The following is a 12,977-nucleotide window of genomic DNA, read 5'->3' as shown; positions in this document are numbered from 1 at the left end:
ATTGTGAAGCCAACACTCTAAACCACTGAGCCATGTGCCTAAAGAAGAGTAAATCCTTAGCAACTCCCTTCATATCCAAAATATCCTGAACCCTATTGTAACAATGAATAAACCTCTACATACAACTTGAATATAAAATGCCACAAAGCTAACAATGTTTGCATGTGTGCCTTCGTGTTTGTGGTTCACATTTCTTTCTTTTCTTTTTTTTTCTTTTATTTGTTTCAGTCATTTGACTGCAGCCATGCTGGAGCACCGCCTTTAGTTGAGCAAATCGACCCCAGGACTTATTCTTTGTAAGCCTAGTACTTATTCTATCGGTTCTCTTTTGCCAAACCGCTAGTTGACGGGGACAAACACAGACACACACACACACACACATATATATAAATATATATATGTACAGATATATATGATGAGCTTCTTTCAGTTTCCGTCTAACAGATCCACTCACAAGGCTTTGGTCGGCCCGAGGCTATAGTAGAAGACACTTGCCCAAGGTGCCACGCAGTGGGACTGAACCCGGAACCATGTGGTTGGTAAGCAAGCTATTTACCACACAGCCACTCCTGCACCTATAGACATTGTTTGTACAAGAGTGGTCTGCATTTAGGTCAGGTAAATAAAGAGTACAACAAATGGAGAATGATAAATAACAGACTTAAAATAACCACTGGGGGTTGATATAATTTACAAAGTAAACCTACAAGGTGATGCTCCAGCATGGCCCCAGTCCAATCGCTGGAACAAGTAAAAGAACAAAAATAAATATATATATTTTCCAGGTCAATATTACTGATGCTATTGTTAACTGTGATAAGAAAATAACCGAGTCCTATATTTTAGCAGTTTGTATAAATGATTGTTAACTCAACACTAGGTGTGATTAAGCTTTCTGGCAGTTTGGTTGGTGACTTATCAGTCAAGAATAATTAAGGAGAAACCAATCCTTTATACCTGTCCTGTTTACAAACACAAAAACTTATTGATGACATGACTAATATATATATATATATATAGGTGCGGGTGTGGCTGTGTGGTAAGAAGTTTTCTAAGGCGGCGAGCTGGCAGAAACGTTAGCACGCTGGGCGAAATGCTTAGCAGTATTTCGTCTGCTGTTATGTTCTGAGTTCAAATTCCGCTGAGGTCAACTTTGCCTTTCATCCTTTCGGGGTTGATAAATTAAATACCAGTTACACACTGGGGTCAATGTAATCGACTTAATCCGTTTGTCTGTCTTTGTCCCCTCTATGTTTAGCCCCTTGTAGGCAATAAAGAAATAAGAAGTTTGCTTCCTAGCCACATGGGGGCACCTTGGGCAAGTGTCTTTTACTTTAACCTGGGGCCAAACAGCCAGTGTTGGTGTGTTTATGTCCCTGTAGCTTAGCAGTTCAGCAAAAGAGACAGATAGAATAAGTAGCTGGATGAATGAAAAAATAAGTATTGAGGTCAGTTCATTTGACAAAAAATTCTTCAAGGTGGTGCCCCAGCATGGCCACAGTCTAATGACTAAAACAAATAAAAGATAATAAAAAATATATTCTGTTGTGCCTGGGGAGAGTAATTTTATTTTTGTGCCTTATAATGTAACTCACCGGTAAAATTTCCACTTATTTCTTATTTTTATTTTCCTAACATTTTTGTTGCATCTTGGGACCTTTTCAATAGTCTTTGAGAGTCAAGACTATTGAAAAGGTTGGAAGATGCAATGAAAATTTTAGGAAAATAAAAATAACAAAGAAGTGAAAATTTTACCGGTGAGTGTGTTACGTTATTAGGCACAAAAAGAAAATGACTCTGCCCAGACACAACAGAATATGCTTCAACACACAAACTCATATAAAGAATCTTGCAAACCAAATTCAAAATCGAAATATATTGGGTTGTCCAGAAAGTTCGTGCTGATAATTAAAGGAAAGAAAAAGGTCAATAAATACTTGGAATTACATTTTTAATCAACCAAATATGAACCATTTTGTTGCACAATGCATCACCATCTTTCCTTTAACTTGAAAATACCCTCTTCCCAGAATTGAGGTGGTTTCATGGCAAATAATTCATCAAGGTATCTTTTTACGTCATCCAAGGAATTGACATTTTTGCCATTAAGACTATTCTGCAGATACCTGAATAAGTGGAAATCCAAAGGAGCAATATCTGGTGAATATGGAGGGTGGGGTAACACATCCCAGCCGAGCTGCAGCAATTTTTGTCTGGTTCCCAAAACATCAAATGCCAAAGATGAATTGTCTTATCTTCCATTTTAAAGGGTTACAGAATTAACACAGGTTATAGGAACATAAATGTCCTTACACTAAAAGACAGCTTAAACTGTGTTCTAAATGGAGGTGTAGTCAAATCCTATTTTATGGACTCAACCATGTTCTAAGATAAGTCGAAAGGTAAGCTACTATAAATCAGCACAAACTTTCCGGACAACCCAATATATATATATATATCTACGGGGGTGGGGTGGGGGCTGAAAAGTTCTTGGCTTTGGGTAAAAGGAAATATAGGTGGATCGTTACTTAAGATTTTATTCAGCATATTCCATTCTCAGACTCGCATGCTTATTGAAGTGGCCCTTCAATTTTTCTAATCCCTGTAAAAGAACTCAAAAGGTTGGGACTCCAACCACACTTTTCATGACACCCTTAAAGCCAGGAACTTTTCAGTACCCCCTTGTGTATATATGTTCTTTTATTCTTTTACTTGTTTCATTTGACTGTGGCCACGCTTTTAGTCGAACAAATCAACCCCAGGACTTATTCTTTGTAAGCCTAGTACTCATTCCATCGGTCTCCCTTGCCGAACCGCTAATGTACAGAAAACATAAACACACCAACATCAGTTGTTAATCGATGGTGGGAGACAAACCCACAATGTAATTATTTTTTTTCATTCCAGGTGCCATTATATTAAACATTTGCAAAGAGTAACCATGCAATGCACAAAAATTCAGCAGAACTGTCAGATTTTCAATGAGGTCGTATTGTTAGGCAATCTGAGGCTGGTCTTTGCCAGCGAAAAATTGCCGAAAATCTTCAAATTCCTTTTGCTACTGTAAATAGAATTATAGTGCAGTTCAAAAGCCAAGGAAAGAATCAACAGATTCTCGTCCCGGCTGACCTGGGCCCTTGGAAAGGAAGCTTCGCTGTCTGAAGAGAATTGTGGAAAACGAACCCCGTTCAAAGGCTTCTGATATTGCAAAACAGCTAAAAGTTAGCCCAAGAACGTGTGTTACATAACTGCATAAGCTTGGATATAAAAGAGTAAAAGATATATATATATATATATATATATATATTATATATATATATATATATTCACTCACGGAGTGGTGGCGTTAGGAAGGGCATCCAGCCGTAGAAACACTGCCAGATCAGACTGGGCCTGATGCAGCCTTCTGGCTTCACAGACCCCAGTTGAACCGTCCAACCCATGCTAGCATGGAAAGCGGACGCTAAATGGTGATGATGATGATGATATATATATATATATATATATATATATATATAAACACACAACGGTTACAATTCGTTCAACAAAGGAGCGATGCGGTTAGAAAGAAATGATTTCATTTTAATTTCCAGTCAACAGCTGACGAGTCGAATGTGACGCAATGCAAAACTGTACACAAAAATCTATATGGAATATAGGGAATGCAACAGGGATTACTTTTCGGGAAAATATCGATGAGTTAAGTAGAGCTGTAGTTTTACTATTAACAATAACATATAAATCGCCGCCGCCGCCGTCGTCGTCGTCATCATCATCATCATCATCATCAGTATCATCATCATCATCATCAGTATCATCATCGTCATCAGCATTGAGGCTTCGTGCACCGATGTAGATAAGGGAGATAACTCACATGTCAAACATGTCACTTGAGGTGGAAGCTGGTCTTTTATTTCGTTTGATGTTTCTTCACCTGAGATGGATTCCACACTTTGATTTACTTTCTAATTTTTGAACTAAAACCGAAAGAAACGGAAAAAGTAACCGAAGAAAGGCAAGTAGCAATGTCATCGTTTGTAAAAAGGAGATTACCGAAGGAGTTTTATGTTGTGGGTGTCGATTTTTTTTCTTTTGTATTGTTTCTTGCTGCCGGAAAAAAGAAAACTTGAAGAGTTTCCTGATTCTTCTTAAAACATCTACTTTCACTTTCGCTTTAAAACCAATCTGGCCTCAGTTAACTATTAAATGGGCATCGTTTAAATATTAATCGTAATTATATTAATTACTATTGTTTCTAAATTAGGCACAAAGGTTAGCAATTTTAGAGGGGAGGGGTTCAGTCGATACCATTAACCCCTGTTCTAGATTTAGAATTTTATTGACCCCTGCAAGAATGAAAATCAAAACAATAATATGTTACATTACTCGATAGTCAAGATGAAACTCTGAGTTTCAGATGCCGAAGTGGAAATCCACAACACCATCTCTTCGGTTATCTGGCTATTTTAGTCGAACAAATCAACCCCAGGACTTATTCTTTGTAAGCCTAGTACTCATTCCATCGGTCTCCCTTGTCGAACCGCTGATGTACGGAAATAGCCAGATAACCGAAGAGATGGTGTTGTGGATTTCCACTTCGGCATCTGAAACTCAGAGTTTTATCTTGACTATCGAGTAAAGTAACATATTATTGTATAGATAAATTTCCTCTATTTACATAATATTGAGGTCTCTTTCTTTCTTTTGTTATCTTACCGTTTTTACCAATATATATATATATATATATATATATATGGGGAAAATTACTGTCAGTTGAATGCCATACAGTAATACATTGTATTCTAATGACTTGAGGGACCCAAATTGTTTGAGAGAAAATTTACAATTGATTTACATGGAGTAGAAGAGCGAAATCAACAATAATGGTTGTAATGATTAATACAGATACATGTAATATAGACATATTAAATCCAGCTAAATCTAGTTGTTATAATTCTTTGCTTCCATTTACGAACCCCACAAAATAATTGAAAACCTTAATTAACGATCGCTTTGAACTTATAAACAAGTGGAGGTTGATGCGACGTTAATTTCTAAAATGATGTTGCTGCTGTTCTTATTGTTATTTAGCCCTAGGTCAATCCTGATTGAACAGACAGACCTGTATCACGAAAAAACAGTCAAGCCGTTGTAGGATGTGATTTGTGATATTTGCTGCTATTTCTAGCAGTTCAAGCTATCACTTACTGGCTAACACCTTCGATGGCTCTATGATTAATTAATTAATACGGCTAATGAATTTAGTGGCAACAGAGACCCGAACCCGTAATGTGATTAGAAAGTTCATCTAGAACTTTCTATCAAACAATGAAAGCTGCCATTATTAGAGATTTATTAATTTGGGCCGAATCAAATCTACTTCTAATCAATATATTAGTGACATCTTTATTCTAATTGCACCAGGAGAGATGAAACATTAACTCAAAACTAATTACTGGTAATTATATAAGCTTGAACCGAATTGCTAGAAATAGCAGCTATAAACTCCTTTCACCAACATCTTACCGCCTTAAAAAAGAATGGTGGAAGGTAAATACGATCTTTAAAATATTGCTAAAAATAGATAGGATGGTCACTTATGGAACGTCTTTCGTCATAGGTTTGCTTAGTCAGAGCTTACCTGTGGCTCTACTATTACTACTACAACTACTACTACTCATTATTCATCTAGTCACGCATTATTCATCAAGCCACCTGCCAACGGTCTTTTTAAATATGTTTGTGGAGAGAGAGAGAAAGAGAGAGAGATCAACCGAAAATGAAATCCGTATTTTTTTTTTTAAGTCAGGGTAGCTTGACCCTTTTTGAATAAGCTAGACACGGCTAGAATGTTCGATGTGGGGGTCTTTCTCTGAGCCCTCGGTGATGTATGTTTCCACTAGCATATACATATACAGCTTCTCCGCATTAAGAAACCAGCAACTTCAACGGTGGTGATTAATAAGGAAACTTCAAATACTGGATTCGATTTTTATAAGGAGTCCGGATGTGAGTTGAATTATAAGAGTTCTGGGAAGAATGAAAGGCCAATGGTTGTATTTGAACACAGAACGTTGACTATCGGGACTATTTCGTGATAATAAAACTCCTTGTCGCGCTTAAATATTATTGTTCTTTAGAAATTTAAGATTTCAGTGTTTAACGTTGTTATGACACCAGCTTCTCTCACCGTTCTTGTCATACACAGAAAGTACTTGATGTGTGTTTGTATAATTATATTTTGTGATCAAACTGTTATATCAATTTAGCTGTCTATACTAGGAGATTACTTAAACGTTGTCGTTCCACACCGATGTGTGGGTGGGTGGACAGAATCGTTGGTGTGCCGGACTGCTTAGCTAGCTCTACTTCATCCGGTTTTACGTTTTGAGTTCAAATTTTGGGGTCGGTAAAATTAGTGCCAGTCAAGTACTGGGGTCGATGTTATCGACTTTACCCCCCTCCCCCAAAATTTCAGGCCTTGTGCCTACAGTAGAAAGGATTATTATTACCTTCCAACGGTAAAAGGTAATTAACTTCCAGTCATGACCATCTAGTCTTTTACTCAGACTATGTATCTAAATTATGGACTACATTTTAAAAATAATAACAATACAAATGTGATTTGAGGGAACTCTGGCTGCTATTTCTTGCACGTCGAGCTCGATTATTTATTTATCAAGATGTGTATTGCCCCTTCACTTTTGCTTTTAGTGCTGACTCCTACGCAGTGTTTTATTTCAATCATAGCAACTCTCCATTCGGAAATAAAAACAAATATTTTTTTAACAAAGACAAATTTCCGAGACATCAACCCAGGACTTGGTTACACGAGCAAAGGGTCTCCACCCTTTATTCTTAATTCATTTAAAATTTCTCTATCAATATAATGCTGAGAGAAAAAGGGAATTTAAAAATGAAAATAAAATTGGTAAAGTCTATTTTTTTTTCAAAAACTTTAAGTTTTAAAATAAGAATAATAAGTGATAGGGGAGAGAGATCGGCCAGAATCGCTGCTGGTCCGGAGAAAACCGTCAACGATCGGAAGAGAAGTTGATCGTTTCGCGACAACCAAATCTTTACTCTCTCTCTGTCTCTGTCTGTCTTTCTCTCTCTCTCTCTCTCTCTCTCTCTCTCTCTCTCTCTCTCTCTCTCTCTCTCTCTGTCTATCTATCTATCTTCTCTCTCTCTATATCTATCTATCTATCTATCTATCTATCTATCTATCTATCTCTCTCTCTCTCTCTCTCTCTCTCTCTATCTATCTATCTATATCTCTCTCTCTTCTCTCTCTCTCTATTTATATCTATCTATCTATCTTCTCTCTCTCTCTCTCTATCTATCTATCTATATATCTATCTCTCTTCTCTCTCTCTCTCTATCTATCTATCTCCCCCCTCTCTCTCTCTCTCTTTGTAGCTGTCTATGTGTATATCTCTGTTTTACTGTCTGTCCGTCTGTCTCCTTGTCTCTCCTCCCCCTCTCTCTCTAGAGAATAATTATCTAGCTTTCTGTCTAGTTATGTGTACAATATGATGAAAGTGTACACCAAAGCCTGGACGGAAACTGAAAGAAGCCCATCATGTATAATGTGTGTGTGTGTGGTGGGGTGTTATTGTCTCCTTTCCTTGACACTGCGTCACCGTCATAAAAAACGGTGTCCCTCGTTCCCAATCTTCCGTGAAAACATGTCTGGTCGTGGGGATACATTACCTTACTTGGAAACAGGTGAAGGTTGGTGACAAGAACATCCACTCAACGAATTCCGTCCAACACATGCTAGCATGGAAAAGTGGACGTTAAAACGATGATGATGACGACGTATATCTTTTACCTTTACTTGTTTCAGTCATTGGATTGTGGCCATGCTGGGGCATCACTTTGAAGGGTTTTAGTTGAAGAAATCAATGGTGAGGCTGCACCATCATCATCATCATCATTTAGCGTCCGTTTTCCATGCTAGCATGGGTTGGACGGTTTAACTGGGGTCTGTGAAGCCGGAAGGCTTCATCAGGCCCAGTCAGATTTGGCAGTGTTTCTACGGCTGGATGCCCTTCCTAACGCCAACCACTCCCTGAGTGTAGTGGGTGCTTTTTACGTGCCACCTGCACAGGTGCCAGACAGAGCTGGCAAACGGCCATGAACGGATGGTGTTTTTATGTGCCACCGGCACGGGGGCCAGGCGTGGCTGGCAACGGACACGAACGGATGGTGCTTTTACGTAGCTATATAAAACCTCAGGTAGATAGCCGGAGAGCAGCTCTCAAAGGCAGCAATCATTGCAAAATGTTTAGTAGCTTTTTGTTCTTTTTTATGTTTGAAGTTCAAATACTGTTGTAGTAGACTTTGCCTTTCATCCCTTTGGGGTTGATGAATTAAGTACCAGCCAAGTACTGGGGTACATATGATTGACTTACCTGCTCCCCACAAAATTCAGGCCTTGTGCCTATAGTAGATAATCAACTAAAACCATACCAGTAGGAGTGGGTGTGTGGTAAGTAGTTTGCTTACCAACCACATGGTTCTGGGGTTCAGTCCCACTGCGTGGAACCTTGGTCAAGTGTCTTCTACCATAGCCTCAGGCCGACCAAAGCCTTGTGAGTGGATTTGGTAGACAGAAACTGAAAGAAGCCCATCATACATATGTGTGTGTGTGTATATATATATATATATATATGTATGTATGTATGTGTATATGTTTGCGTGTCTGTGTTTGTCCCCCCCCCCCAACGTCGCTTGATAACCAATGCTGGTGTGTTTACATCCCCGTAACTTAGCGGTTCGGCAAAAAAAAGGCCGATAAAATAAGTACTAGGCTTACAAAGAATAAGTCCTGGGGTCGATTTGCTTGACTAAAGGCGGTGCTCCAGCATGGCCACAGTCAAATGACTGAAACACGTAAAAGAGTAAAAGAGTATTAACAATACACATTTAAATGTCCCTTGTTGAATTCTTTTCTAGAAGTTCTCCCTACTGGAATTCTGCTTTTGTTTCTTCATCGATGCCAGTTACCTTCAGAACATTAGCCTTGTTCAGTGTTGTTAGTCTTCTAAATAAGAAAACCAGGAAAGGCTATGGACACTTCCTTTCCTTCTCAAACTGGAACAAATTGAAAAAATAAAACTATTTCTTTTAATCTTATTTCTTTATTGCCCACAAGGGGCTAAACACAGCCCTTGATAAAGGTGGTGAGCTGGCAGAAACGTTAGCATGCCGGTCAAAATAATTAGCGGTATTTCGTCTGTCGCTACGTTCTGAGTTCAAATTCCGCCGAGGTCGACTTTGCCTTTCATCCTTTCAGGGTCGATTAAATAAGTACCAGTTATGCACTGGGATCGATATAATCGACTTAATCCGTTTGTCTGTCCTTTTTTGTCCCTTCTATGTTTAACTCCTTGTGGGTAGTAAAGCAATAGGTATTTCGTTTGCAGCTATGTTCTGAGTTCAAATTCCGCCGAGGTTGACTTTGCCTTTCATCCTTTCAGGGTTGATTAAATAAGTACCAGTTACGCACTGGGGGTCGATGTAATTGACTTAATCCGTTTGTCCATCCTTTTTTGTCCCCTCTGTGTTTAACTCCTTGTGGGTAGTAAAGCAATAGGTACTTAATTTATCAACCTCGAAAGGATGAAAAGCAAAGTCGACCTGGGTGGAATTTGAACTCAGAACTATTTCTTTAGAATGGTTGTATACTGTCAATCTATACTGTCAATGGTTGTATACTGAACGTGACAGTAGTGGGGGTACACCACCGCTGTTTAGCCCTAGGAAGCATCGACGCCTCCTGATGGCTTTGACACATTTTTCCTGTGTCCTTATATACATCGATGCTTCCTAGGGCCAAACAGCGGTGGTGTACCCCCCCTACTGTCACGTTCGTGTTAGATTGACAGTATACAACCATTCTATCGCCCCACCACCGTACATGCCTCTACGAGAGATTTAGAAATTTAGTATTTCTGACTATTTCTTTAATCCTCAGACTAACATTTCTCTCACTCCATAACTTACCCCATTTTCCTTTCTTTCAGATTTAAACATGTACACAAGGAAACTTTCTTCAGCTGTCTGCTTGCAGCAGGCTTTTGTCCGACGACTCTCAACTGCTCGACAAGTTTATCCAGAGAATTCCACTCGACAGTATGTGTCCCCTGTTTGTCGAAGTTACATCCAACATATAACCAAACGGAACTTGACACTCTCGGGAGCACGGTGTGCCGGTAGCTTCCTCTACCGCCAGGATCTTCTTCATGCCAAACGTGTTGTGGTTAAACTAGGAAGTGCAGTGATCACAAGAGATGATGAGTGTGGCATTGCTCTCGGTCGTCTTGCCTCTATTGTTGAACAGGTGAGTTGATTAAAGTGAAGGTGACAAGGCGCTCTTGAACAGTTATCTCTATATATATAAACGGCAGTTTGTCTGTCTGTGTGTCTGTCAGGTTGTACCCTCACCCTGACCACGGCTTTCAACCGATTCTGATGAAACTTGACACCGATTAGCCCAATGTCATAATTCAAAACTAACGCAGCGAAAATTTTGAAAAGTTTCCCCAGTTCTGAAAAGAATCGATAAATTCGACATGTGGTCGAGAATCTAAGCTTTTTATATGCAACACATTTTCTGTCGGGAGACAGCTAGGAACATCGTATACACAGAAGTATTCGAGTGAAGAGAAGACATTGCAACCTACACATGCGCCTTCGTTCCCTAGAGGGAAAGAACTAGATTGGGATTAGTTGTTGCCTACTAGGGGCTCTTACATACCCGGGCAACGCCGGGCTATACTGCTAGTTCCTCTGTAAAGCACAGAAATTCATTTAAAAGCGACTCAGCTTTGTAGAGAGAGAGGGGGGGTGAATCTCTCCCCAGACGGACATTTTTCCGTTGGAGGCTGAAGTTAAATTTTCTTGTGGCAGGAACTGAACCCAAATTACTAACTCTGAGATGAGCTTGTGAAGGAACCTCTCAGTGGTCACTTGATGTGCTAGAAACAGTAGCAAAAGCTACTTCGAGTCACATCCTATTTTCTTTAAAAACAGAATGTTGGATAATGAATCTAAAGTATGCGATAACTGATCAAACATGATGGAATTCTTATATGAGAAATGTTTGTGAATCTATGTCTGCTTAATAATAACTGACTTAGGATTAAACTGCAACAAGAAACCTGTAAAACTATTGTTAGCTCCACATTGAAGCTCTTGTTTGCCACTTTGCAGTGCTTCCTTAAACCTTGGTGGACTTTGCCTTCAATATCGACCCACAAATGACAGTCACAATAATCTAAGTCAGTTTTAGTAACAACACACATTTCACTTTTCCGACAATGTTTAAGAAATAAATTTTTATCCAAGACTGATTTAAACCATCTAGGAGGGGCTTATCAAAGGGCTTCTCTTGCTTTGGTCTTCTTCAGGTGTCTTGGGGAAATTTCGAACCTGGGTTCTCATTCCTAAGGTATTTTTCGATGTTATCATCATCATCATCATTATTATTATTATTATTTTATTATTATTATTATATTATTATTATTGAGTGAGAGAGCAGAGCATGCCATCAAAGTGACACTGGGGTAAAATATACGAAGCCCAATATACCCATCATGACTAACCGTCTGATAAGGGTACACCAGGCACATGCATCACAACCAAATGTGCGCGACATGGTGATCTCATATCACGATAAACAGTGCATGACTTTGCAGGTGGGGCCCAGTTAGAATTTTCTTCAGGTTGAGTAGCCCATCCCGGTCAAACGGTCCCTGAATAAGGGTTGCTTAAGGATGTTGAAAAAACCACCCATGTTTCCAGAGGTGAATTATTCAAACCCCAAAGAATCCCTCTCAACACATGGCTATGATTATTATTATTATTATTATTATTCAGGTCACTGCTTGGAATCGAACTTGGAATCTTGGGGTTAGTAGTCCATGCTCTTAACCACTGTGCCATATGCCTGTGGGATTGTTGATCCTGAGTAAACTCTTGACTAATGTTCTAGCATGGACATAGTCCAAAGAACAAGACCAGTAAAAGAAGAAATTTCAAATGAAAAATACTGGTCATTACACTCAACCAATCTTGTGTGTGTGTGTGTGTGTGTGTGTGTCTGTGTATTTGTGTGAGGCTGTACTCTGTGTGTGTGTGTGTGAGGCTGTACTCTGTGTGTGTGTGTGTGTTGTGTATTTACTTAATGTTGCAAAAGTCTATAGTCAGATCTTGAAAACGGCTTCTGACTTTTGCAGGTTTCGGAGTTACAGAACCAAGGTAAAGAAGTCTTAATGGTAACAAGTGGTGCCGTTGCATATGGTAAACAAAAGTTACAGCAAGAAATTCTCATGTCAATGAGTATGCGACAGACCATGACGCTTGCCAATTATGAATCAAAGGTAAGTGATTTCTTCTGACGTCCCAAAACATTCTCAAAGGAATTTAACTTTTTCAGGAACACATCCCTAATGAAATACATTACCAATGTAATTATCAATTAATTTCGAAAATTATCAAGAATCTAGAAGAGATGCAATAAAATAACATTTTTATTATTAAATCAGTATTTAGAATATTTAATTTTATTCTTTTATTCTATTACTTGTTCCAATCATTTGACTGTGGCCGTGCCAGAGTACCACCATGACAGATTTTAGTCAAACAATTTGATACCAGAACTTATTTTTGAACCATAGTACTTATTCTATTGGTCTCTTTTGCCAAACTGCCAAGTTATGGTGATGTAAGCACAACAGTACCGGTTGTCAAATGGTGATGGGGGGACAAACACACGCACATGACATACTTAAATACCTTATTTTTTTTTTTTTTGCTTTCTCTTCTTTCTTTCAGAGCAAATCCTTAATTGAACCCCGGGCCTGTGCTGCAACTGGTCAGAGTGGTTTAATGTCTCTTTATGAACAGATGTTTATTCAGTATGGTGTAAGGACTGCTCAGGTAAGTCATCACACTAATATACTTAATTA

The 12,977-nt window shown here is 38.8% G+C and overlaps 1 protein-coding gene across 1 annotated transcript in view; it reads left to right on the top strand.

Moving 5' to 3' along the window:
- Positions 1-3,853: 3,853 nt before the first annotated feature.
- The window catches only part of LOC115223144 (delta-1-pyrroline-5-carboxylate synthase), a 32,452-nt gene continuing 23,328 nt past the window's right edge, over positions 3,854-12,977 (top strand). The window contains exons 1-4 of the mRNA XM_029793567.2: positions 3,854-4,015; positions 10,032-10,348; positions 12,246-12,389; positions 12,844-12,948. Of these exons, the coding sequence (XP_029649427.1) occupies positions 10,040-10,348; positions 12,246-12,389; positions 12,844-12,948 (558 nt within the window). The 5' untranslated portion in view covers positions 3,854-4,015; positions 10,032-10,039. The remainder of the gene's footprint in view (positions 4,016-10,031; positions 10,349-12,245; positions 12,390-12,843; positions 12,949-12,977) is intronic.

This window comes from Octopus sinensis, linkage group LG22 (assembly GCF_006345805.1).
Source record: "Octopus sinensis linkage group LG22, ASM634580v1, whole genome shotgun sequence".
Lineage (NCBI taxonomy): Eukaryota > Metazoa > Mollusca > Cephalopoda > Octopoda > Octopodidae > Octopus > Octopus sinensis.
This window is presented reverse-complemented; position numbering and strand designations above follow the sequence as displayed.